The following is a 26,412-nucleotide window of genomic DNA, read 5'->3' on the forward strand; positions in this document are numbered from 1 at the left end:
TTGCTCGTTTTGATAGACGGAAACTAGCAACAAATGTTACAAAATAATCAAAATACCTAAATATTCAAGAGCTGGTGGTGAAACATGGCCAGGAGTTGTTTACTGAATAAGTAACAGATCTGCATAACGAGCAACAGCACGAGACTACATAAGAGGAGGAGAAAATGACTAATAAATTCTTCGCTTCAGATGAGATTAAGGATATCTATTAATATGTGAAAAACAGTGAAAATTCAATATAAAAACGTCATCCAAGAGGGTTTGTAACAGTGCGAGCCACGAATCTATTCAATGACAATGCACTGTCACAATTTCCTTACATTCTCAAAAGAAAGTGTCATAGTTGAAGTTTCAGCATATTTTCAGACCAAATTATGGTCGTAAACCGAGGTTATATATATATAAAAATAAGTACTCACTCTTCTTGCTCCCTGTCGTCTGGAAAAGGGAACGGCACTGGATGTTGTTGAGTTTGAGGACTGACTGTTTCGGGCTCTTCCTGAAGTGGGCTCTCATATATAAGAGTTTCCACCATTGAACCTTTGGAACTGCCAAAGGATACCCTGAAAATAAAAACATACATTATTCATCAATGACATGATTGCGCAACGAAATTTGTATTAAATGTAACGTGTACTACACCGTCCCGGAAATTTTAATACATCACGTGGTGTACAGTTAATTTAATTAGCTATCGAAGCACACTCCATTAATAAACGCACGTAAAAATTTGATACGAATCTTTACAAAGGCCGTTTTAGAAATATATTTGGGTTTGTGATCAGAATACAACTATAGTATTATTTCAACATGTTATTATGTAATTAGTTAATGATACATATCTCAACGTCACACTAGAACTTTTAAAATAAATATTTACAATCAAAAAAGGGTTTTACTTAAAGTATATTTGAGTGTTCATATATAAACAACAGTTCAAGAGATATATACATTTAAAATACCATCTGTATAAACATCACGTGATTAGTGGTGTCAGTCAATTACAAGGCAAAACATCAAAATTAGTAATAATAACAATTCCTATGTAAAGACGATAACCTGAGTTTAGTGATACTAGAAAACGTGTTACGTATGAATATCAAGGTTTAAAAAATAATGTCGGTTTTTGATTATTTTTATAAAATATAGAGCAGTTTTTTTAGAAATTATAAATCATTTCAACAATAATATTGAAAACATAAATTTTGGTATTATTTTAATATATGTTAATTTTATAGTGGTTTAGGCTTATAACCGACTACATATTATATGTATTTAGTAGTTCAGATTTCTTATATTATAGATATATATTTATTGCAATATTAACATACTTATTTCTTGAAACGATAAATGCGTTAAAAATTGTAGTTAAATAATACATTTAACGTGTTTTGTTGTTATATTAAATAACATAAAATATTCTGTTATTTAATACATAAATTAAAAATGTATTTAAAATTTATTAAAAAACCGACACTCACAATTATGTACACAATAAAACAGCTTCTTCACCTCTACAGAAGCTCAGCGTCTCTCTTAAATTGAAAATTGCTACAAAATCCTGGCGTTTTGTCTAATGCGAATTTCAAATCTAATGAGTCATCAATCACCATAGGTTTTGAGATGTGCGAAATAAGACGTATTATTTCTTATTACACAATGGTGCTTTGCAAATTAGAATAAGAATAGATAGAATTAAATCCTATAATGGTAAAATATTTATATATTAATATATGCATGATATTTTCTGTCTGAATCTACGATGAGCATTTTGATATGATTAATTAGCTCCTTAATCATTTGGGGGTTAGTGGAAAGATTTCAGGTTGTCCGCGAGCAGTTATTGAACTTTGAATGGAAGAAAAAAATGTTGGAGCTTCAACATTGCTTCATAATAAATTTAAACATATGCTGACAATTCAGAACGAAATTTTGTTAATATCTTTTTCTTATATTATACATTATTTTCAAAGGAAGAATAATAATATATTGTCTAAAGACCAACGCCATTATTTTAAAAAGAGCACTAATAATTAGATACAGAACAGCAAATGTACGACAACAAATAAGGCAATAAAAAAAACATAATTGCGTCTATATGACAACAACCTGCCTGTATTATAAATAACAACCAAGTTCCTGAATCGCCTTCGGCTTTTACCTTTTTTTAATACAATGTTTTTTAAAAGGCAAGAAGATTTTAAAAGCATTGTTCTATTTTGATAATATATTTTTATAAGAACAAATAGTATTATATTGTAGAAATATATATGTTTCGACTATGCACTCTGCATTATTTAGACCACCTGTTTAGTTTAGATATTTCTGGGAAAATATTAAAAGTAATCTTAATGCATGATAAAGCAGGGGAAAATCAATTTAAAAAAAATAATATTCTTTGTATATCAAGCCACTAATAAATTATATTTTAACAGTTTAAAAAGTTTTTTAACTACCATCGTCATTAAAATTGCAGTTGTATACAGAATATACTAATGATTCATAACAAGGTGTTCTCTTGATTATCTAAATGTGAATCTGTGTATGAAAAATTAAAAAAAAATGTATTATCCTGTTTCATAAAATCATAAAATTAAAATTCAGATAAGTGAAATTAAAATCTCTTATATATATTTTGAAAAATTGGTTTAAATTCTAATAAAAACCTGAAGTACGAAAATTTTAAAAATAGAGGGTTTTAAAATAAACTTAGTATTGCTATTAGATAATATTTCCTTTTATTTAAATAAATAATGAAAACAAGAAACTGGCAAATGTTTGCAAGCAAGTTTACTCCCAAAGTTAACCAGAGTGTAATTCTTAAAACCTTTGTTAACGAAGAATAGTTAGAAGAAGGTTTGCTCATTTCTATTTATATTATGGTTTTGCTATATTTATTTTTATTAGTATTTTGGAAATAAGTAAACGTTAAAATTTTAGATAATTAATCTGGCCCATCTTAATATGTAACTTCAAAAAAAAAAAAATTATTGCATGAGGAAAATATTTACTATTTTATGACATTTAATTGAAATTATCTTTTCAGTATACAATTTTGACAAATTTTATTCATAAATAAGGCAGTATATAATTAGTATTTAAAATTTAAATAGATTTAAATAAATATAATATTAAAAAACGTTTTATAGTATTTCTAAATTTCATAATATGAAAAATCTTAATAATAACACAAAAATACAATTTTGCACAGCTAAACTTAGTGAAAATCTTAAATTAAAATTTCAAAACTACCTGACTTTTTCAATTATATTAATTAAAATATTACTGGACTGCCAAATAATGTTTCTACCAAAAACAAAGATATTTTTAAAAATGTCTACGAGCTTTTAAGAAAACACAATTTTTTTATAGATATTAGTGCACGTTGCATTATACAGAGCAAAAGCAATGACAGGAAAGACAAATGTGTCTGTAGCTAAATTATTAGCAATGCAGATTGTATTTTTTCCAATAGCAAAGTTTACCTTATTCAGTGTATTTTACTTCTTGCATCAAAAAGTGCTGTGTGTTCCAAATACATATACATGAAATGTGTGCTAAATTTTATTATAAAATTGATCAAATTTATATGTTTTTGAATATTGAATCACCGATGGTTTTCTTTATTACTCTTAAATATAGAATGTGGATATGAGGGTTCAATTTATTATACAGAAGTACGTTGGCATTCCTGTCATGAGATTTTAATAAAATGTTAATTTCACGTTGAAATCAAAATGTTTTTAGAAATGAAAGGTGAGTCAGTGAAACAACTTTAATGCCTGCACTACACTCTGTGACTATCCTAGAATTTGTCGCCATCGATTCTAAATAAGAATTCGTTATGGTGTGACATTTATCTATGATCTAGGAAAATACATAAGGAAATTCGAAACGATTTTTTCTATCAAAATCAAGTACCACTAATTATTTTTTAATTATTTAATTTTATATGAAAAAATTTAATAACGATATCTGTTAGAAGAATATACTATCAAAAATATAATTAATCCATTTTGGTGCCCTAAAATATTCAAAGATGTCAGTAAGAGCCTGTTGAAGTCCCCGATAAGCATGTGGTATTATAACTTTAACCCGTGACCACGATGAAGCGCTCGGCATGCGTGTTGACCATAGGACGCCTACGCGCATACTGAAATTGAACCGAGTTACTCGTTCTATCTCAGTTTGCGAAGCACCATACCATTATCTCTCTCACTCTCACTTAACACGCGAGAGTCACCCATAAAAAGGCAAAATATAATTTACAAAATTGTAAATTCATTTATTTCCCTACATGCAATATTTGTATTACAGTTGTGATTTAGCAAATATTCTAGCGTTATTATTTTTTATTAATGTTAACCCAGATTGCAAGAAATCAAAGAACGTGAAAATTATTTTTAATTATTAAGTGCTTCGTGCGAAACGCGACATTCAAATAGAATTCAGCAACATCCAGTGCAACATGATTCTAAAACCCTAATAAAACTTCACACAGGTAGAGATTAAGAAATAAGCATTTAGAATCAGTACTAAAGACATCATTACATATTATGAATCTAAATTAAATTATTTTTTGTACAACTGTTATTATTATATTTACATATTATTTTTTGACATATGCCGCAAAAGCACTATACCTGTCCCTTTTCACGCAATATACTAATTTTATGTACTCTTAATTGGTTTTTCAATATATTATATATTATTATACAATAATGCTAATTGTATTATTGAACAAATATATTATTAGACAGCTTTAAAATAATAGTTGGAAAGCAAAAAAGATAATAAATCCTCTAGAGCCGCACCCTAAGACCTTTAAAATCCTCTCGCGTGCCACACGACTTTATAAAACCGGTATTTTTTAAAAACAAACTACAATAGAATAAAAATCCTCTCGCAAACCATATTTAATATACATTTGCACAACTGTCGCGTGTTTGACGTGCTCGATTATCAGATAAACACCATTCTACTGTTACAAAACGAATCTTATAGGTTTTGTATTCTGCGGTGAATCTTATACCACAGGTGACAGCGTTTTGATATAATTTATTTATAATTCAGCGTTTGAGAAAAAATGTCTGGTGTATTACATCATATATAAAATAAATTGTGTCATTTCCATAATGCAATTCCGATATACAGGTTAATATTTTAATTTCGCACAAAATCGCACAACAAAAAATATATAACATTTTATGGCAATAAGTGGATGACATCACTGACAGTTTCCTTCGCAGATTACAGAAATAATATTCAAAAAGAAAACATGGCCGACTTGATACGAATTTATTACAGTGTCTGAACAGCATTTATTACTACCAGTGACAACATGCTAAAGAGATCTGAATATATAATAATATATAAATAAGTAAAATAAAGTAAAAATAACACTGCTGTTCATCTGCGATGGGCAAACTGTCATTATAGTGCATTAGAAAAAAAATAAAGTCGGACATTTTAGACATGGAAATGACACAGCAGAACAGTAATTTTTATTTTTGGGGTGTTTTAAAAGCATTTTATGGATATACAGCGATTCGATCGGATCGGAGTAAAAGGTCCGGCTAAGTAGTGCATGAAATCTATTTTTGCATATCCGGAAAATACAATTAAAAACTTTTTTCTTGTAAACAAAACGTGTGAACAGGCAACGGGTCATTACGGCCAGTGAGACAAAAGCGACGTTGTCCAGACACTGTAATATTATTTGTTCAAGTACCTTCGAGATCAAGTGTCTTCCGGCCATGGTCAGAATTGGCCTGTCATGGTCGAAGATTGGTCTGATCAACTCCTTATCCTGACATGCCATCGAGTGACCGTCATCCACAAGGCGGTGGGACACTTTACAAACAAAAATAAAATCCCAAAATTATTCATTTTGCTTTTTATTACAAGTATAAACGCCATGTGCTAATATTCAATAAAATGCGCAGCAAAAACATAGAAGTGTATACGAAGATTAAAACTAATTGCATAAAAATGAAATACAACAATATAACAATATAACAATATAAAAATATGGGTTTCAGTCTCAATATTGTAATGAAGATACTTTTCTGTAAAATAATTTAAAACAAATAAACAGAAACTTACAACACTATACAAACATTTCCACAATGATAAATTTAACATTACATTTATACTAGCTAGCGAATGTGTGAATACCGGACCCTAAACTTTTTGGGTTTAAAATATTATTTTTGCTTCGTTCTGATTTTTTTGAATCTATTTTTAAATTTAATGGTAATCAATGATAGTCAAAATGGTGCAATCTATAGAAAACTAATTAATATTTTCAATTCATTTAAAATAGGTTTACAACTTAGCTAAATGTTTCCAGAAGAAAACATTTTATATTATTTACAGTTAAATTTGAAACTTGGATATTTAATGATAAAACTAAATATTGTACAGTGGTATTTGTGAGCTTCGCTATACTGCGGTATAGCGAAGCTCACGAGACTGAAGAAAATATTTCATTATACTGAAAATTCGTTACATTGAATGTAAGGAAGGTGATATATTTTTATTTTATTGTTAATAACCATATTATAACAGCACCTAAATAACCACTTATAAGATTAACAAATAATTTTTCGTCTATTTTTAAGAATAATGTAATGAACACAATAAAATTTATTAAAAAAATGTTAGCCAAAATGGTTCAATCTATAAAAAACTACTTAACATTTTCAATTCATTTGAAAATAGATTTACAACTTGACTAAATATTTCCAGAAGAAAACATTTTATATTATTTAACGTTAGATTTAAAATTTAGATATTTAATGATAAATCTAAATATTGTATATCATTTATGAATTGGTTTAAAACTTAGCTAGATAATATTAAATTAAGCATTGTACAGGGAAATCTCAATATAGCGATGCTCACGGAACCAATGAATATATTTCGGAATACTGAAAATTCGTTATATTGAATGTAAGGAAGACGATGTATTTATTTTTAATTCTTAATTACCATATTACTACAGCATCAAAATAACCTCTTATAAGGTTTTGGTCCATTTTTAAGGATACTGTATGAAACACAATGAAATTTATGAATATAATGTTTTATAAAAAAAGTTTGCGGGTCGGCGAAGCACCTTGAATGTTGCTTATGAACACATCCGGCACACGCCAAGTCAATATCGAAAAAATATTGTGTCAAGTTGTAACGTCATTCTTAAATTCGGATCAAAATATTTCGTTATACTGAGATCAGCCTTCGTTACAATGAAAACATTTTTGGGGACAAATTGAAGATTCGTTATACTGGGAATTTCATTATTTCGTTATTCGTTACAAAGAGATTTCACTGTATTACGTTTTAAAATAGGTTTGCAACTTAACTAAATATTAATAAAACAAAATATACAAAAATGTTTTCAACATAAAAATCAATATTAAAACGTAACATGTTGTATCAAGTAGATTTACAGTTTAAATAAATAATAATAATAAATACAATCGGTTACACATCCGGTCAAAAATATGCTTGATATTAAAAAATATTTTGTTACATTTTACTGACGCTACAATACAATCGATTACTTATACTAGTTGGTGCAATGTGAACGTTTATAAGTCATTGATTGTGTTTTAGCGTATTTTAGGTATTTGAGGGCCCGTTTTATTGAAATAATGTTTTATTGTTTAAATAACTATATCAATATATAAAAATAGTTTTCTATATTAGTATGTGATACAAGTAAGCTACATATAAAACAATTTTATCATAAATTTAAATTTCAGTAATAAGAACGTGTTTAAGTTACACCATAAGTTACTTTATAACTGAAAACAGTTTTTTATATGTTTTATGTGTTAATATAAAAGCCAGTTTTTAATCACATTTACTAATAAGAAAAAACAATAAACTGAAAATATCGAATACCTAATCTGTTGCTTTAGACCAAAAGTAGACAGTAAGCACAATGTGTGTTTTAAAAATATTAATAATATTGAACCTTTTGTCTATTTTTATTAAAAAATATTATGATTTAAATTTATTTAAGATACAGGTTTTTTCTGCGCAGCATTATATATTTTAATAGTTAATACGTGCAAAAAAATTTCACTGTATTTAATTTTTTTGACTATAATATAAAACTATAATGAATTAAAAATATTTTAAATCCAAAATAAAATAAAAAATATTTTTAATAAAGCTTGAAATTTTATAATTTTAACCTGTAATATCTGTATTATTTGCAATTTGAGTAATTATATTTAGTCAAATGTGCATTAAATCGGAAGCAATGATAATTTTTATGTATTTTATGTATTGTAAAAGGAAAAACTCACCCGTCGACGGGAATTCAAAATTTGAAGATTTCATTACGAAGATTGTTTTATGATTGTTATCTAGTGAAATCAATGTATTCTTATATTTCTTACACACATTATGTATATATTTCATTTTTACAGTTATAACATACCTAGTTAGTTTGCAATCCGATTATTTATATCCAGTAAAATCGATTAACGCGAGTTACAAATTAATGAAAATTATTGTGGTTTAACAAAATTATTGACACTGTTGTCATGATGATGTCGATTATCTTGTTTTATATTTAAATGTTTATTTTTCATTAATCGACAACAAAAGAATACATTAGCCGTTTATTTTAATTAATTATTGAAGCGGCTTAGAACAATTATATATAAGATTCCTTTATAAAATATTTTTATAAAAATATTTTTTTAGTAAATCAACAATAATGCGAAATATAATTTCTATCTGAAGATATAACCTTTTTCTACCTCTTTGTGCTTTTTTGAATTATATTAGCATAACATCTTGGAGGCTTTGATTCAAAATATTTCGATAGCCCCATTTTCACATCGACTACAATTGTTTTGGTCTAGGAAGGATTGCATCGATGAGTGTTGGATAATAAAACATTTTATCCAAGTTCCTTGATTTTTTAGAGTAAATTTTGCTACATGTTGTAAAACTATTTGACTTATGTTGACAAGTGCAGGCCATTTTTTACTTCTACGTGCAAACATCCAGCTGATCCCAATATAAACTTGCTGTTATTATTTGGCCAGGTTTAAGGGTTTCGTAATATAAATTCTCATTTCAATTTCACCATACACATAGTTTTTGGTACTCTTTGGATAACTATTGTCTTCTAGGACGATGATTATCATAAAAAACTATTTATTTTATTCATGTGTGACATTAATCCCACATAAAAACCGGTTTTTGCGCTCGACAATACATTCTATCATGCGCATAATATTATTGTTTTTCTACCCTTTGGCTACCGATCACCAGAATGAGCATCTACATCGTTTCTGTTTTAAGGCATGTGTCCAAGAATCGATTCAATTGGCCCTCAAATATCATTATCTGGGATTCGCCAGAGCTGTCTCTGAACTAGCATTATAAAATATGTGACATTTTGCGAGAGACGAGCCAGAGTTACTGCATATATAGCCGACAATAATACAACTTTTGGATTTCCAATACCTGTCATTTTAACTCCAAAATTTCATACATTTCACTATATATGTACATATGTGCTAAGCTTTATAAAATTGTTACCAGATTTTCCAGTGTCTATTACTATTACTTTCTCACTTATAATTTATAAGAAAAACAATTAACATATAAGAACCTATAAAACTATTCAAACTCTATTAGATTTTAAAAATTGAATGTTATTCAAGTATTTAAATTGCTATATTCATATTTAATAGGAAATAGGTTAACACGTGGGCATATATTATATATTCTTACTGAACGTTTCTCATTTTATATTCATTCATACTCGATGTTTCTAACCATATTTACATGTTATTGTATATGTATAGGCGAGAGATCGAGATATTCATTCAGCAACGCCATTATTTAGTACATTTCAGCACTTTGATTTGCATCACGGTTCAAAAATAAAATATGGTAGATAAAAAACAAGAAAAGATAAAACAGTAACACGGATAGATTTCATTGCCACGGTCAACCGATTACGTCAATTCATCACAGTCGTGACACCAAAATCGGTGATGCGTAAAGTTTTTTGGAGTAAACCGTAAAGCATTGAATTATTTCCCTCGTCGAGAATACACTGGTATTAGGGAAATACTCAAACTAGGGATTGAACTATTGGTTAACCGGTAAATTGGCGTAAATATATTTTAGCGTTTAATTTTAGACCGTATCTATTACAGTTCCAGTTATTCTGTTCATGACGTGTCTTTTAAAGAGTATATTTTTTCCTGTATGAAGCATAGAAAAAGTAAAATTAAAAAAATATTTAATTAATATTATATAGTAAAGAAGCATTATTGAGTTTAACTCAAGATTGGAGATTTTGGAGTCAGTTACATATTTAAAAAAAATATAGTTATAACGACTTCAGCGTTTTTATTGATTGGTGTTAAGCATACGATAATTCTGGCAAAAACTAAATGTGGTATTTGATGTCAGATGTAGGTTTAAGAAAATATTAACAAAGTTGATGTCCAGAACGAATGGCCAATTAGTTTTTAAATTACAAAGCAATGATTTTTGGATTGTGTAATATCTAATTATTATATTTTCACTAGTAATTTATAAGTTATGTCTAGAAAACTCACGGGCAGTAGAAAGTGACTGTAATTTGCGTTCCCCAATATATTCATCCATTTTTCGTTTTAGGATTTCCCAGCCGACCCTCATGAAAAATTCATCACGTATCCTTACTTGGTCTTATTTTATGAGGTGCGGAAATGCCGGTGCTTTCTAAATGCAATATGCATCCCAGAATTCAAGATTTATTTCTGATAATCACGAGATATTTTTTTATTCATAAATTATTTACTAATGCCTCACTCTTTGCTGTATTTTTTGTTGTTCTATAATTCACTGTTTAATTTTTAATTAAGCCTTGCTTTTCGTTGTCAATTTAATTCGCAATACTTCGATGTTACCTAAATTAATTGTAGATCACGTATATTTTACCATTTTTGTCATTCTCTGGCAAATGTCACCTTAAAGCTGACGAAACATAAGTAAACATTTATACCGTGACAACGTTGACTGAATAAGTTGATTATTTAAATATTTTATATATACATTATTCTCTCGATTATCTAGGCTAGTATTTTCTTCAATTGTATTCTTTTCGCTTCCTTATTTTTATGTTTGAGTGATAATATAAACAATATCCAAACAAACTCGCGATTTTTATAGCATCTTAAATTTTTCAATAATCTGCATATTTCATATCTCAGGCTCTTCAGAATCTAATGAAACTATTTCGATGTTAAGAATAATCTTTCTCCATGATCTAATAAGTGTTTCAGGTTTTAATTTTGATCAAGATTAAGATCCATGTATACTTGTATAGCATCCAATGTCTCTTTCCATAAATTGATAAAGTTTTGAGCAGACCAGCAAGGTGAGCCGTTTCCTTGATGATATACACCTTGGTCTATGGGTCCATGAAACTATCGTTCGATTTTAATAATATTTTATTTGGATGAGAAGGAGCCATACCTATTTAAAAATACTTTTTAAAAATCTCTCAATTCAAGAACATATTTGGTTTAAACCAATTTTCGAAGATCTCTCTATCTATTCATGTTTCTTTATGGTTATAATAATCAACAGAAGGATTTGTTTTTCTGCTTTTTCAATCACCAAATCTAGATGCATTTATGCAACACATGCTTAGAAAACTTTCTTTAGTTGTTTTTAAATCAGATAATCGAGAGGACACTGTATTTTAAATATATACTAATATACAATATCCTAAATATTCGACTTGCTGTTTAAAATGTAAAGTCGGAACGCTGTAAATGTCGTCGAACTCGACTCAAATTGAATCTATGGCTCTCGATATACATACTTGGTTTTTATATCTAAAAAATGCCAAGTTTTTTATATCCCAATCGCATAAATTGCACGTTAATTTATTTAAAACGTTATAATCATCGATATCAATTATTTTTCTATTGTTCTCCAAGTTCGCAATAAAAATATTTTAACACACTAGTCGAAATGGTGCCATAGCTTGTAAATCATAAATTTTTATGAAGAAGAGTGTGAGAAAGAAGCACGTTAGTAGCGTGAGAAAACAATTAAAGTGATTCATTTTGATGTCTCTCAAACCAGAATCGTGTTTTCTTTATATTGTGTAATCTCTGCAATCTGTTTGTAGTAGAAGTAGACGAAAATGTTGGCGGTGAACGACGAGTCGGATGGATGAGTCATTGCTGTCTACTGAGATTGTTTAGTCGGGCTTTGTATGAAAATGTATTGCCTGTCAGAGTTTCTCAATAGGTTTAACAATATACCATACAATTATCAGTTAAAAACAAATTTAAAATTATCATTACAGTATAAAAACAATCTATCACGCATTTTTGTTCAATACAGAATTGTAGATGTAGTATAGAAATCATATAGTTACTGCAAATTTTTGTTTATGTAATAAATTAATTTTATTAACTACATTGATGACGTAAATATTTTAAATTAAATAATTAATAAAATTTCTATGCTCTTTAAACTTAAAGCATTTTAGTAAAATATATTATTTACATATGCGTATATATTAAGGATCACCCATAATCGTTAATTAATATACCAGTCAAAAGGGTCATCAAACTAATGATTTTGTGTTTCTCAAATTATAGCAATAGTCAAAGCAAAATAATGTGCACCTAAAAACCTACAGTCATTCCTAAATGTCATAATTCACTTGTTTAAACGGTAAAAAAATTCATTTGTGATTTATATGGAACACATTCATCAACATTTGTTATGGCCAAAATGCTTGGGACCAAGCCGATCAGGATTTCTTATAATGTTGGCACCTGACATGCTATGTATAATATATGTTAAGAACCGGGAGGAGGAATCGACTGAACGAACGATTTGTTTAAATGAGTACGCTTTTGTATTGGCTCTGACCATCACTCTCTCTCTCTCGGAGCTCAAGATCAAGTGCTATCTCTTTATTTTATTCGATCTTTTGTTTGCTCTAATTGCTTCATAATAAACAACGTTCATATAACTCGATTTTGGGCGATTAACAAATTACGTCACAGCATAGCAATTACGTCTCAATCTTATTGAATTATATAATAATAGGAATACATAGATTTAAATCAGAGTATATAACATATAATCAAGTATAAAAAAATGTGGAAATAAAGAGATTAAAAACAATTTTAAGCTGTTTCGCTGGTCCTTCGATGCACGATAGGTCGGCTTTACACACAAATTAATATAAAACCGCCTTCATCAATAGATTCTATTTGTAATAGAAAGTGAATGTGAATTTTTTTTAAATATTATACAACAAAATTAGTAATTTAAATGAAATTTATTATAAGAACCTGAGCTAAAAAATTGTTTACTTTATAAAAAATGAATTATATTTTTATTTCAATCTGCTTTGTATTTTCCTCTATTTGTAAGTAAGTATAATTAAATGTATATAACCAATTTAAATTATCAAAAAATATTTTTAAGAAATATTTTTTTGTAAAAAATATATTTTTCACCAATAAAAATATTTATGGTTACTGCAATTACTGCAGTGTGAAATTTATTTTCATGTAACCAAACATAACATTAGGGGTAACTTTTATTTGAAGAATTTGCAAAAGTATGATAGGAGTCTTATTTGCAGAATTTCCGTTACATCAACGTTGAAATTAATCCGGCTGCGAAATATACAGACTGTGTTGGCAGCAAGGTCAAGATTAACTGCGTCTATATTTACACAGTATATTATATAATATACACACATGCATATACCAACACAAACGATATTGAAATAGACTGTTTATATACAAGAATACATATTTTATACTGTGCAGGTGAGAAGTGCTTCTCTATATAAATGAATAAGGTTAAGTTATTCTCTTTTTAAAGTTAATGAACTGTTAACGCCATAAAAGAATATAAGAACAGAATCGATTTTATTTTACAATATAAAATCGATTTCTCTGATTTATTTGCTATAGAATGCTTTGGTCAGTTTTGTGGTATTAAAACATATATATGTGTAATATATGTACATTCCTTTTATCGATTCTTTGTAACCACATTTGACACTGTAATTGAATGGTCGGTGATTCATTAAAGCAGGGGTCAGGTTTTTTTTAGCTATTACCCCAAAATATGTTTGTTTAGACCCATATTACTATCTCGAGTTAAAAAGAAAAACAAACCATTAACGAGGATAGCCATATGAAGATGTAAAATCGTTGAGGAGTAATGAACAAAAAAAAAGGGAGGAGCAAGCTCAAGACCTAAGGAAGTTCACAGAACATCATTTAAGTGACCACATCTAAGTAAATATTCGCCTTTGATTCTTTTTACACGCACAGTGGAACTTCGTATTGGCAATAACTTGTTCTACGAGTATTTCGCAATACGATAATATTTTTAATCAATTCTGACTTGATAAACGAGCAATGTCTTGCAATACAAGCAGTAGGTATTGCTTCACTTTCTTCCCAACGGGGACGATTATTATTATTGTAGTATAGATATACCTTCCGATAAATAATTTGCCACTCAAAGTCTCGTTAGATTTGAATAATTCAACTGCTTATCATCAGGATCTTGAGGACGAATTACTTAAGAGATTCAAGTTCATTAAGATCAAGTTACTTTCTCTCAACATTGCTCTATTACTCTAGCATTTCGAACTTTAAAAAGCTTTATACTGTTGCATTGACAAATTTGCTCATGAATAGGAGCCACCAATTGTCTATGAAATAGTGTCATTTAGGAAGAACATGGAACTTAAAGTGTATGAGGACAAGATTCAAGAGTTCATAGAGGAAGATGGCCAGGAGCTGACTAATAAAAAACTAATAGATCTGTATCGCGAGCTGAAATCACGAGATATACTGTGAAGAGGAGAGAGGTCGTGAGAAAACTTGTGTAATATGTAGGAAATAGTGCAAAATTTCGTTTCCGAAGTGACTTACATTCGTAAATCGAGGTTTCATTTAATGTCAAATAGTTGGATTTACTACTATTTTTTTTATATATTTAATATTAATTAAACAACTGAAAAAATTCGCGATTCAATGATTTAGAGCACTACTATAAATGTTGTCTTTACAAAACCAACACAAAATTCTCACGATAATATTTAAAAATATGATTCAATTACCGAAAAATGCGTAACACGTCAATGAGTTATTTCTGGTAATCTTCCATTAGTCACATGTACACAGATTCAGCAGAAAACATCTAAACAGTGATCCGGACTAAATAATTAAATCGACCGCGAACGTATGAAAGCAAGCCAATAAATATTTTTTTACAAATGTACCTATAAATTTAGCATGTAATAATAATACATACATACATATATATATATATATACAAGATACTGTCGACAAGTAAACTCTGCCATAATAAATTACATCCCTGGGTTATCAACCTACTAAAGCCGAGTCATTTCTGTGATCGTTTTCTCGGCCAAGATTGCGAAAAGAAATTATCAAGTTCAGACCACAAAACTGAGATGGAACGCGACAAGTTTTTTTTTATTTTTAACTTGGTTCTCACATGCGATGACCCCGACTCGCAGGAACTTACATAAACACTGGAGCCCGGAAGAACAACCAGACCAGCGGCTCTCAAACGGAAGCCGGCTAAGTGCCCCTACACTCGGCGTAATTCGGTTAATGCACATTTTTCGCGCTGAACGCATAACGATGTAGATTATAGTGGAAATATAGTGTAACCCTGGTTATTTCATACTTATGTATAATATTATTCTAGAATAATCTAGCAATACAATGTCTAATAAATAAATTCTGTATTAAAGCATTCCTTATTTTTATGCATATGCGCCTTCTATTTGCGACTCAATCCATTTTTCGTTAAAAAGTATATGAATATTTATATTCCTATATTGTGATTTCAACTGGAGCTTCTCTAGCAATAAGGGGTACTTTGTTTCACTCCAATTCAAAAGATAGAACTACTAAAAATTATAGGACGTTAAGAACTAACGTATCGTACAAAATGAAAGCGAAAGTAACACACAGCTAAGCATTCTTGACGCTATATTGCGAACTGTTACAATATGATTATTAAATATTCATCACTGCTCAAAACCACTCCTCTAATATTTACTTCTAAATTTGCGAACGAAAACATTGTAAAGCCTGCTGACAGAACATAAATATATTTTTGTACTTATCCATAAATCAGACCACGATTATATTTTTAGTATTGTGCCTTTTGAAGGTAGTGATAAAGTACATTGATTCTAAAATTTAAGTCTATGCAAACTATACCGACTTTCAAAAAGCATTCGACAATGGCAACAAAGCAACTTCAGTTTCTAGAGCGACATTATTAGTTTTCCGCGTTAGTATGTAAAGAGCCGCATGCGGCTCGCTGTTCCTGCCCTAAGACAAAGCTCCTGTGCATGCTCATGCCTGGCGTAATCAAACTGCTTAAGAATATATTAAAAAATAGAGAAACATTTATAAATATAATTCAGTTACAGAGACCTTTTATATTTTATACAAGATTTACATAAATATGACCACAGTATTATTATTTTGTATTTTATTTTTTTATTTGTCGCACATGCGTCATAATTATCTTTCTATGGAACAATTCACCCAGATGCCCTTAGTCTGGAAAATTGACAGTTCAATGATAAAAGCTTCGATATAAATCTATTTTGATAAAGTATGCTCTTTCGTATTTTTTTGAAGGTTCAAGGTCGTGTCCAGTGAACCATTGCATGCTGCACGTGTCAGTTGACATTTATGAAAGCGACATGCAATGTCGCGGTATTGAAACATAATGCATCGATCGTTCTATTTCCGTCAGCTTTTATTTGAAAGCTCTCGAAGCGCTTGAAAAATCTCACACAAGTCGAATAAGTATCGATGACGCGAAGCGCTTTTTTTATTAACTGCCTACGCTGATTCGTAGGCACGTGCGCTTCGATTTATATTTTATTAGCAATACATGTAGAAGTACAGCGGTGGCCAACCGATAGTCCGCGGGGTAATTGGAATATATTTGAAATTTTAGTGATTATATTCTGATTCGTGGTCGCTTGTTTTGCGTGTATCTATTGATGCCATGAAACATTTGAAACTTGACTAGCGACTTGCAGTAAAACACCCAGATATAGCTTAAATGCCAGTTGAATACTTCTAGAGGATGCGCTTATATGCAAAAGCAAAACAGTTCATTCGCAACAATGATGGTTAAAGATAAGTCTCTAGTAAAATATTATTTTTTGATAGCACTTCAAATCGCGAATTATAAAAAGTCGAACGAAGAACTGAACGAAGTACTCCGATGTAACGAAATTCGGCGATTATTTGTGGCGCTTTGTGAAGAAATGGTTTCTCAGAATACTCATCTTCTTAATGCTAAAGTGAGTTTACTACCGAGAGGTAAAGTATTAATTTGATTGTTCGAACTGCACCAAGAAGTCAAAGTTATTCTTTCAGCAGCAGTGGTTTCAAGATCTCTAGTCTAACGATGAATGGCTAGCCAAGCTAAAATTATCAGATATTTTTCTTTGTTTAACGAGCTGAACACGTTCTTGCAATGATAGCTTACAAATGTGTTCACACAGCTAAAATATATGAATTTAAAATGTGGTATATGCAGCTGGTTTAAGAATGTCTACAAATATTTATGGCCATATGAAATAAAGGTTGACAACCAATAGGTAATGAATTTTGATACAGTCACTCGTTGACTTTTTTGCTCGTTATTACTCAAAAAAGAGAGAAGCCTAGACATGGCATGATAATAAATAAATTTTCGGCAAAATCGAGGGTAATGCCTGCACTACACTCTCTGGAAGTTGTCCGAACTGAAGTCGGCCGAGACCTACGACTTCGAGTAAGCGACCACACTGCCACAAATTTCATATGCTGTCCGGACGGCGGCCGTGAATGACGTCCGGATGGCGACTTCAGTCACGTACAGCTGGTATATTTGCGCACGATCCAAAAATGTACCAAATAATCGCAATTTTTAAATTGTCATTTTATTAAGTTTGTGTGGGCACGCACCAATACAATATCAGTGAAAACTTTTCAGTCGTAAATATTCAATTTACTTCAGAAAATGATACTTCAGAATACGAACACCACATCTGTGACTATCCTAGAATATGTCGCCATTGATTCTTAATAAGAATTCGTTATGGTGTGACATTTATATAAACCGATCTAGGAAAATACATAAGTATATTCGAAACGATTTTTTTAACAAAATCAAGTACCACTAATTATTTTTCGATATCTGTTAAAAGAATACATATACTATCAAAAATATAATTAATCCCTTTTGGTGCCCTAAAATATTCAAAGATGTCAGTAAGAGTCTGTTGAAGTCCCCGATAAGCATGTGGTATTATAACTTGACCACGTGACTACGATGCAGGGCTCGACATGCGTGTTGACCATAGGACGCCTACGCGCATACTGAAATTAAAGTGAGTTACTCGTTCTATCTTAGTTTGCGAACCACCAGATCAGTATCTCTTTCATTATCGTCATCTAACACGCGAGAGAGCGAAAGGGGAAGTATCTCACCGCTCGCGCTCGAAAGAGCAGCTCCGACTTCGATCCGTTTGCCGACAATGTTCAGAAGCGCTCGAAGCTGGTCAAGTCGACTGAATTACCCCGACTTTACCTACCGTTCTCGGTAACCTCGGACAACTTCCGAGAGATTTTAGAGCGGGCAGAACCGAACACCGAAGTAACCCACTATATTCTTCGTCCTTGGGCAACCTTGGCCAACTTCCAGAGAGTGTAGTGCAGGCATAACAATTCGAACACGAAAGAAAAAGAAAGATAAATTGATCTATAAATCGACTACAGTTTTAAAAGTAAATCCCACTCGTCCTCAGTAAGATTTCATTTTTTGCTTTCCTTAAAAAGTAAGTACTAAGTACTGACTTAAAAAGCCATCAATATTTAATTTAATTTGCATCAACATATATGCGTGAAAAGACATTATCATAAGTTACTGCAATTAATAAAAAATACCGCTATTGGGTTGAAACACAAATAGCTCCTAAAAGTCAATACTAAAACGTGCGTGTTAACTCGTCCATGGGGAAATTGGTTCACACATTTTTAGCGAGTATATTCATTCATGATGATTAATTGGTTATTTTTGTTTAAAATTGGGTTATTAAATTGAAGGTGAAAAATATATATAATAGCATTATTATTGAATTTTTCTTAAAGGGTGGTAAATAAAAAGTTATGAATTTAATACAACTTTTAGTGTAGATATTGTTGAGAAACGTATAGTACAATGGTCGTTTCAAAAAAATTGTGCTTAGAATGAGAGTTGTATAGATGAAGAAGGTCATGGGCACCCTTTTTCAATTAATAACGACAAACTAAAGGCGTTAGTTAAATCAGAACCACGCATAACTATTCGAGAACGTACACAAAAATTCTGAAGTACTTAAAACTAAAGAAAAGCCATGCAAATGGGTTTTAAACGACTGAATTAAAAACAAAAAAATCATTATTGCGAAGTTAGATCTGTGCATCTTTGACGCAACATTATACATTTTTTTAATTCTAGTGAATCTGGCTTGCATATTTATAGCACGCTATTTGAAAACAAACTCGATTTGATTTGAGAAGAATTAAATATCTTTCTTTCAGTAATCCTTATTGTCATGTAGGAGCTTTTTTATAACGTCAGATTGTCGCGTGCCTACGTGCGCAGACAATTCGTATAATTTGAGCGATTAGATTTTCGCGGTGTTCGGTCGTTTGCCGTGACAAGGAAATAATTAAGCCAATTGTTGCGAATTCCGACGGCCGGATTTCGGCTCGCGAGCAGCAGTAGGTCAAAATAGACCGCGACCGAAGAAAAAATATTAGTATAAAAAATATAAAAAATCGGAAAAGAGCGAAAAAGCTCACGGAACGAAATTTTCTTTTATGTTTTCGAGCCAATTCTGAGGCGCGTTGAAAATTTTAGTTAAATTGTACGAATTTATAAATAAGAGTCAAAGATGAATGAGACTCTCGACATGCGAGCTATTTTTCTGTGTATAAAAAATATTCATTAATACGAGTTAAAACTTCTATAAAGACTTTTTTACAATGACAGGCCATAAAGGAGACTTCAGAAAAGTACTAAAAATATGGGAAAAAAAGTTGTTGATTGATAAATAGAATAAATAAATAAAAAACATTTATGTACCTATACACATATATTATAAAACAGAGGATAATAAAAAGTCGCTTACAGGAATTGAAAGGTGATTTTTTAAGGGTAAACTTATACTGGATTTAGAAATATTTATAAGTATGAAGTAGATAGATATTATTTACCAGACGATTTTATATGATGATATCACACATTTTTATATTTTGAACTATTACAGTATACTCTAAATTATCCGGGTGCGTAAAAAATATTAATTTTTTTAAATTAATTTTAATTGAAATCGTCAAAAAAGCGTACTACAGTCATGTTGAAAAAATGTATCTAGAACTCAATAAAAAAATATACTAACATTCAGATTAGTCACAAGACGGTACTGACTTACTGGACTTAATCTACCAAAGATTATTCGAATATAACGATATAATAATAGCTCTTAGAAAAATTCTTAAATTATTAAGAGATTCAAAAAGCAAACGAGAAACACAAATTCTTTCAATAAATAAAAAAATGATAATCTGTGTTGTATATATAAAATACATATTTTAAAACAAAATAAAAATTAATAGTTTAGATTATTATGTTTTTTAATTAGCCGTGCCTTTCCTCCTCAGCATTAGCTTAGATAATCGAGAGTCTAGTGTATATAAAATAAATAATTATTTATATAGTTTATATGTTAATATGGTGAATGTTATAGCACATTAAAGACCACAAGAAAGAGAAGTCGGAGGTTACGCGTTAAAGAGTATTTAATGAACGATGAAGATCCATGGTTGAAAAAGACTAATAGAAGTGAGAAACGACATCGTTTTCGAATCAAAGCTTCAAAGTTATCTATTTTGATCAACTTATCTGTCGCTTTCGCGTATATTAAATGTGTTTTCAGCGTCGGAAAATTCACTTTTGAGACTATAAAATGGAGCGGCGTAGTTTCAGCAGCCAATAAAACATTCGAAATTTTAAAACGGACCACTTTCTTATGCGTAAGATACATGGTAAAAATTAAAATAATATCGTTTGTCGCTATATATTTATAAATTTGGCAACTCCCGGAGAACGGCCCCTACTCTAAAAAAGTATCAATGGAAGTTCGATTAGAAAAAATACAACATAAAATAAAAATAACTCTATATAAACTATCTTGCACAATTTTAATAAATTAATGACAAACTGGCTTCGGTTTCACACCAAAGGAAACTTTTAGCAACTATAAAAATAGATTCATGTTTATTGTGCTGTGTAAATAGACGGACAATAAAGCGTTTAATAGCCTTGAAATTCGCAATTTCCTGACTATTCACAAGGATAATGGAACAAAAAAAAGAACTATAGAAACATCTATCGAACGTATTGAAAGCATGTGCATACGTTTGAATACAATATAATAACACGTAACGTCTCATTGTTCATACCTATATTTTCTATAAATACATACATACATATAAAATATAAATACTTTATGATGTTAAATGTTGATATGGTTTTAAATTATAGTGATTTAAAATATTTATAGTTTTATAAATAATGGTCCACAGTTAAAGTGAAAGCATAATTAATTTAGTCATATTTAGGAAATATATCAGAATTTATCAATCAGGTAACGGTGTTATTTAAATACTATATTTATTTATTAGTATTGTCACTTTACAATTTTAATAAGATTCACTACAACAGTTAAAACCAGGAATAAATTAATATTTATACAAATAATGTATTTATTTTAATTCTAAATGCGCTTTTGAACTGTTCAGCAGTAAGCACAGACTTTCACTTGTATTCTTTATATTATAGAAACTAACTACAGTTAAATAGTAAATATGATATAAAATAGCATTAACAACCAGATTTTTAGGACAAGAAATTAGCAGTAAAATATAACTACATTATTTTATTGCAAATTGTTTTTCTCTTGCACACCAAATATTGATTTTAAGTGTTCAAGATATACTATATGAGAAATAAAGTTTACAAGCACATTTTTAAAATGTTAATGAAACATTAACCTGGATTTAGAAATCATCAAGTCAATGTTTTTAAATTATCGAAAAAATTAATATTTTAATTGATTATAATATACTATGGTGCTTAGTACATTTTAAACAAATCTTTAAAATCTGATGTGGGTAACTATGCACTACAATTACATTTTTTGCCTCGTGGAAGACTACTTTTGAATACATATTGTAGATTATGGGCGATAACAATCAACCTTGTCATATCCTTTGGCAAATTTCTACACCAAGATTTTTCAAGAGAATAATATTGTTGACTCTATCAGCTAATTATACTTTCGCATTTATATTTGATTCTCTCTCTTAGATGATTAAAAAAAATACTTTAAGCGTGTGACTCAATAAACTGATCAATCTATAATCGTCACAATCGATCAGATTTGTTTTTTCGGTAAGGGAATAAATGTTAACTGTAACCATTCATGTAGAATTTTACCAGACTCGTACATTTGATTAAAGTACAATTGTACTAAGCTAAGATAAAATAGATCTATTGTAAACGGCACAAATCATTAAAAGATTGTAATGCTTTTAAAGATAACGATCGTTATGCTTGCACTACACTCTCTGGAAGTTGTTCGAACCGAAGTTCAACTGAAGTCGGCCGAGGTCACCGACTTCCGAGTAGCGGCCACATAGCCACAAATTTCATATGCCGTCCGGACGGCGGCCGTGAACGACGTCCGCACGGCGGCTGCTGTCACGTACAGCTGGCAGAAAAATGTGCCAAATAATCGCAATTTTTAAATTGTCATATTATTAAAAGTACGCTACTGATAATTATAAAAGTGTGCACTCACCAATACAATATCAGTGAAAAGTTTTCGGTCGTAAATATTCAATTTGCGCAAAATCTTTGTCGGCTTTTAAAAAATGCATAAGGCATAAAAATGATAATTCAGAATACGAACACCACATCTGTGACTATCCTAGAATTTGTCGCCATCGATTCTAAATAAGAATTCGTTATGGCGTGACATTTATATAAACCGATCTAGGAAAATACATAAGGATATTAGAAACGATTTTTTTTAACAAAATCAAGTACCATTAATTATTTAATTTTATATGAAATAAAATATAATAACGATATATGTTAAAATAATATACTATCAAAAATATAATTAATCCTTTTTGGTGCCCTAAAATATTCAAAGTTGTCAGTAAGAGTGTTGAAGTCCCCGATAAGCATGTGGTAGTAACCCACTATATTCTCCGTCCTTGGCCAACCTTTGTTATCTTCCAGAGAGTGTAGTGCAGGCATTACACAGACACTAAAAAAATGGCCTAAAGATCCGAGAATGTTCCAAATTTATGCAACCCAGGACGAATGCACGTGTTGAAATCAGCTAAAATATTATATTAAGATAGTGAAAAGGTAAGAACAATTCTGCATTTAATATTTTAGATTCATCAATGAGCCGAGAAAGGAAAGGGGTTTCCACATCAATATAAAAATCACTTCCTAAGTATTTTTAACTACAACTTCGCTTTCGAATTGTAAATGCACGGTCTGCTTTTTTAAAATAATTTTTCCGATCTCTGCTCTACAGTGCAATTAAACAAATGACACGACCGTTCACACGTCTGGGGTCTGATTGGATTTTTTGTAGTTTTACGGCTCGTTTTGCAATGCACTAAACGGCACTTTATGATGGTGTCAGCACTAGTGTTTCCAGGGAAATTTGAATCATTACCGAGTCCCCGGCGTCGGATGGGGACAGTGGTAATGGCTTTGCTCGTCAAGGATGTCCGCGTAATTTTCCGCTTCGCGTGGCGCATCCACACAATGGATTGACGGATTCAGGGTCACCTTGACGGCATTGGGAGTGACAATTCGTCGGGAGAATCCTCAATATATGTACTATTCATAGATAAAAATAAAACGAAAGCAATGTTTGTATTTTTTTTAATTCAACATTGTATAATATTACTTTTAAATGTAGTTCTTAAAATATTTCCTAATTATTATAATCCAGTATTTCGCGACAAGGTGAATTTAGTTTTTGCAAGTTAAGCAATCTGTTAAGATTTTTTTCAAAAGCACAAGTCATGTCTCATACATTTCCCGCGAGTGGCTTTCACTGGTCAGTTGTAAAACTGTTTTAATAGAGCTTATTTCGAAAATATGATTATTCAACTGACTTTAAAGTTAGGGCAACGTCTTAATAATAAGGTATGCATCGCATATTTCACTGCTACGGGTTGTGTGGCACATTAGGTTATTTTATTGACTATGTACGAAGTGCCGTAAAAATATACAATATACTTATATTTTTTTGTAGAGTGCATTATTTGGTATCTTTTCTATAGCCGCAAAAAGTACTTTTATTGACCAAATCTTGTGAACACAGTGGTGATTCAATTATGGGGTTGTCATTCAAGCTACACCAGCATTATAAAAGCGTTACATTTATATGAGCAGGAGCTTGTTTCTCATTTAAGAGAGCCTAGATTACAACTTGTTCAGTTGTACCAGCCTAAATCTATCAGCTGCAGAAAATTAATTGTTAATAACTCCAACCAGCGTCACCAATAAACAGATGTTTAACTCAGCTGGACAAATTAATGCAGACAAGCGGTAAAACCCGTTCGAGAATGTTCAGCGTTTAATATAAGTATCAAGTTGAAATTGCAATTTTAGCTAAAGAAATATTATGCAAAACGTATTTTATTAATTACACATACAAAATTTTAAGTTTCAGTCCTAAAAATCCACTTAAGCAAAACCTATATACATATAAATAATCTTAGCCAAAATATCGATAAGTGTAAAATGATTAGATTCGTGATCTTCAGCATTTTTTTTAAAGGGGCAAATCGAGAAAATATTTTAGGTTCTGCGGGTCAGAAAGTAAAATTTAAGCGAGCATTAAAAAAAACTGAATTCTTAAATTTACAATTTTAGCATATATTTAGATATTTTATTTATTCCAATATATTCGAATCTTTTATGAATTTTGGCATCTATCGCAAAAAGCTTTATTTATGAAGATGATGTAATTGCTTTTTTTTAAAGATAATATTTAATCAAATTGGTCTATCGTCAAAACTTATTGCAAATGATCATCAGTTAATGCCTACCATTTTATATATTTCATATTTTAGGACATCTTTTCACTTAGGCGCTGCCAAGTACAAATATACATCTCTTAGCATATGATTATACAAGTTAATCATATTCGACACCTAAAAGACACATTTAGCGAATTCAGTTTATTTTCTTGGAATCTGTTTTTAGCATGTCATAACTAAATGATAAGAATTTCTCAATTGTGATTTTAAAAATCGAAATGTATTATGCTAGAAATATAATACATAAAACGTTGCTAAAAATTCAGTTAAAGCAGATTGACATGAACGGTGACTCAATCAGTCAGTTATCGTCGAAATGACTACCACACTGTAAGTTTCATATATGACCCCTCTTTCATATTGTAGTTTTGAGTAGAATTCCTTAAAACATCGCCTGATATTTGCAGCAAAGAATAATTTTAATAGCCATTCAGTATTCGATAATAGTAACTATGAGTGATTTTTCTGATGAAAAAATTTACAATCTTAGAATTCCAAAAATCTTTATAAAACATAACCGTGCCTGAGCCTTTGAGTTGTTGAATGGTAGATATAGCCAAGATATTTGGCCTACATTTCTAATAAAAAAGTCATGGGAGATATATCCCACACAGAATGTGCTTGTAAATAATACAATGAATGATCAGAGGCTTTGAATACCTTGCATATTCACAATCCTCATTTTTTCCAACTAAACCTTAAACCGCCCTGCACAAATTTTTACCACCATTAGATGTGGAACATCGTAAGTTTCAGTTATCTAAACATTTTTTTTAAATAAAAGGGCAGCGTAAAATTTAAAATCAACTTTTATTGAGCGTCGCTCGTATCGAAATGTGTATGTAAATAAGTATTGACAATGTTATAGTGAACGGTAGAAAATATATGTTATAATCTGTTATTGTATTATTATATAGAGTTGTTGTTTGTGTAACTGTCTACATTCTTTATGAGAGTGCAAAACACCAAAGAGTAACGTATCGTATAAATTGGACCAGTGCCAAAAACGCATGTGCTGTAGTAACGCGTAAGCATATATTTTAATACCATAACATCCGATCTATTATAAATGTGTGATTTTCGGTTTCAGCCTCGTGTAAGGTTATTTAATTTGTCGAAAAAACGACACAGTAATTCAGCTTCATTTTAAATG

At 30.2% G+C, this 26,412-nt stretch overlaps 1 protein-coding gene across 3 annotated transcripts in view; it reads right to left on the reverse strand.

Annotated features, from left to right (window-relative positions):
- LOC148234324 (uncharacterized) overlaps positions 1-26,412 on the reverse strand; it is a 145,989-nt gene that overhangs the window by 77,359 nt on the left and 42,218 nt on the right. For 2 of the 3 annotated variants that reach the window (XM_088187429.1, XM_088187430.1), the window contains exon 3: positions 420-563. In XM_088187429.1, the coding sequence (XP_088043555.1) occupies positions 420-563 (144 nt within the window). Of the gene's footprint in view, positions 1-419; positions 564-5,731; positions 5,854-26,412 lie in introns of all 3 variants that reach the window. The other variant, XM_088187431.1, reaches the window with a different exon arrangement.

This window comes from Plectrocnemia conspersa, unplaced genomic scaffold (genome assembly GCF_051122295.1).
Source record: "Plectrocnemia conspersa isolate PC_06_02 unplaced genomic scaffold, ASM5112229v1 ptg000006l, whole genome shotgun sequence".
In the NCBI taxonomy this organism is placed as follows: domain Eukaryota; kingdom Metazoa; phylum Arthropoda; class Insecta; order Trichoptera; family Polycentropodidae; genus Plectrocnemia; species Plectrocnemia conspersa.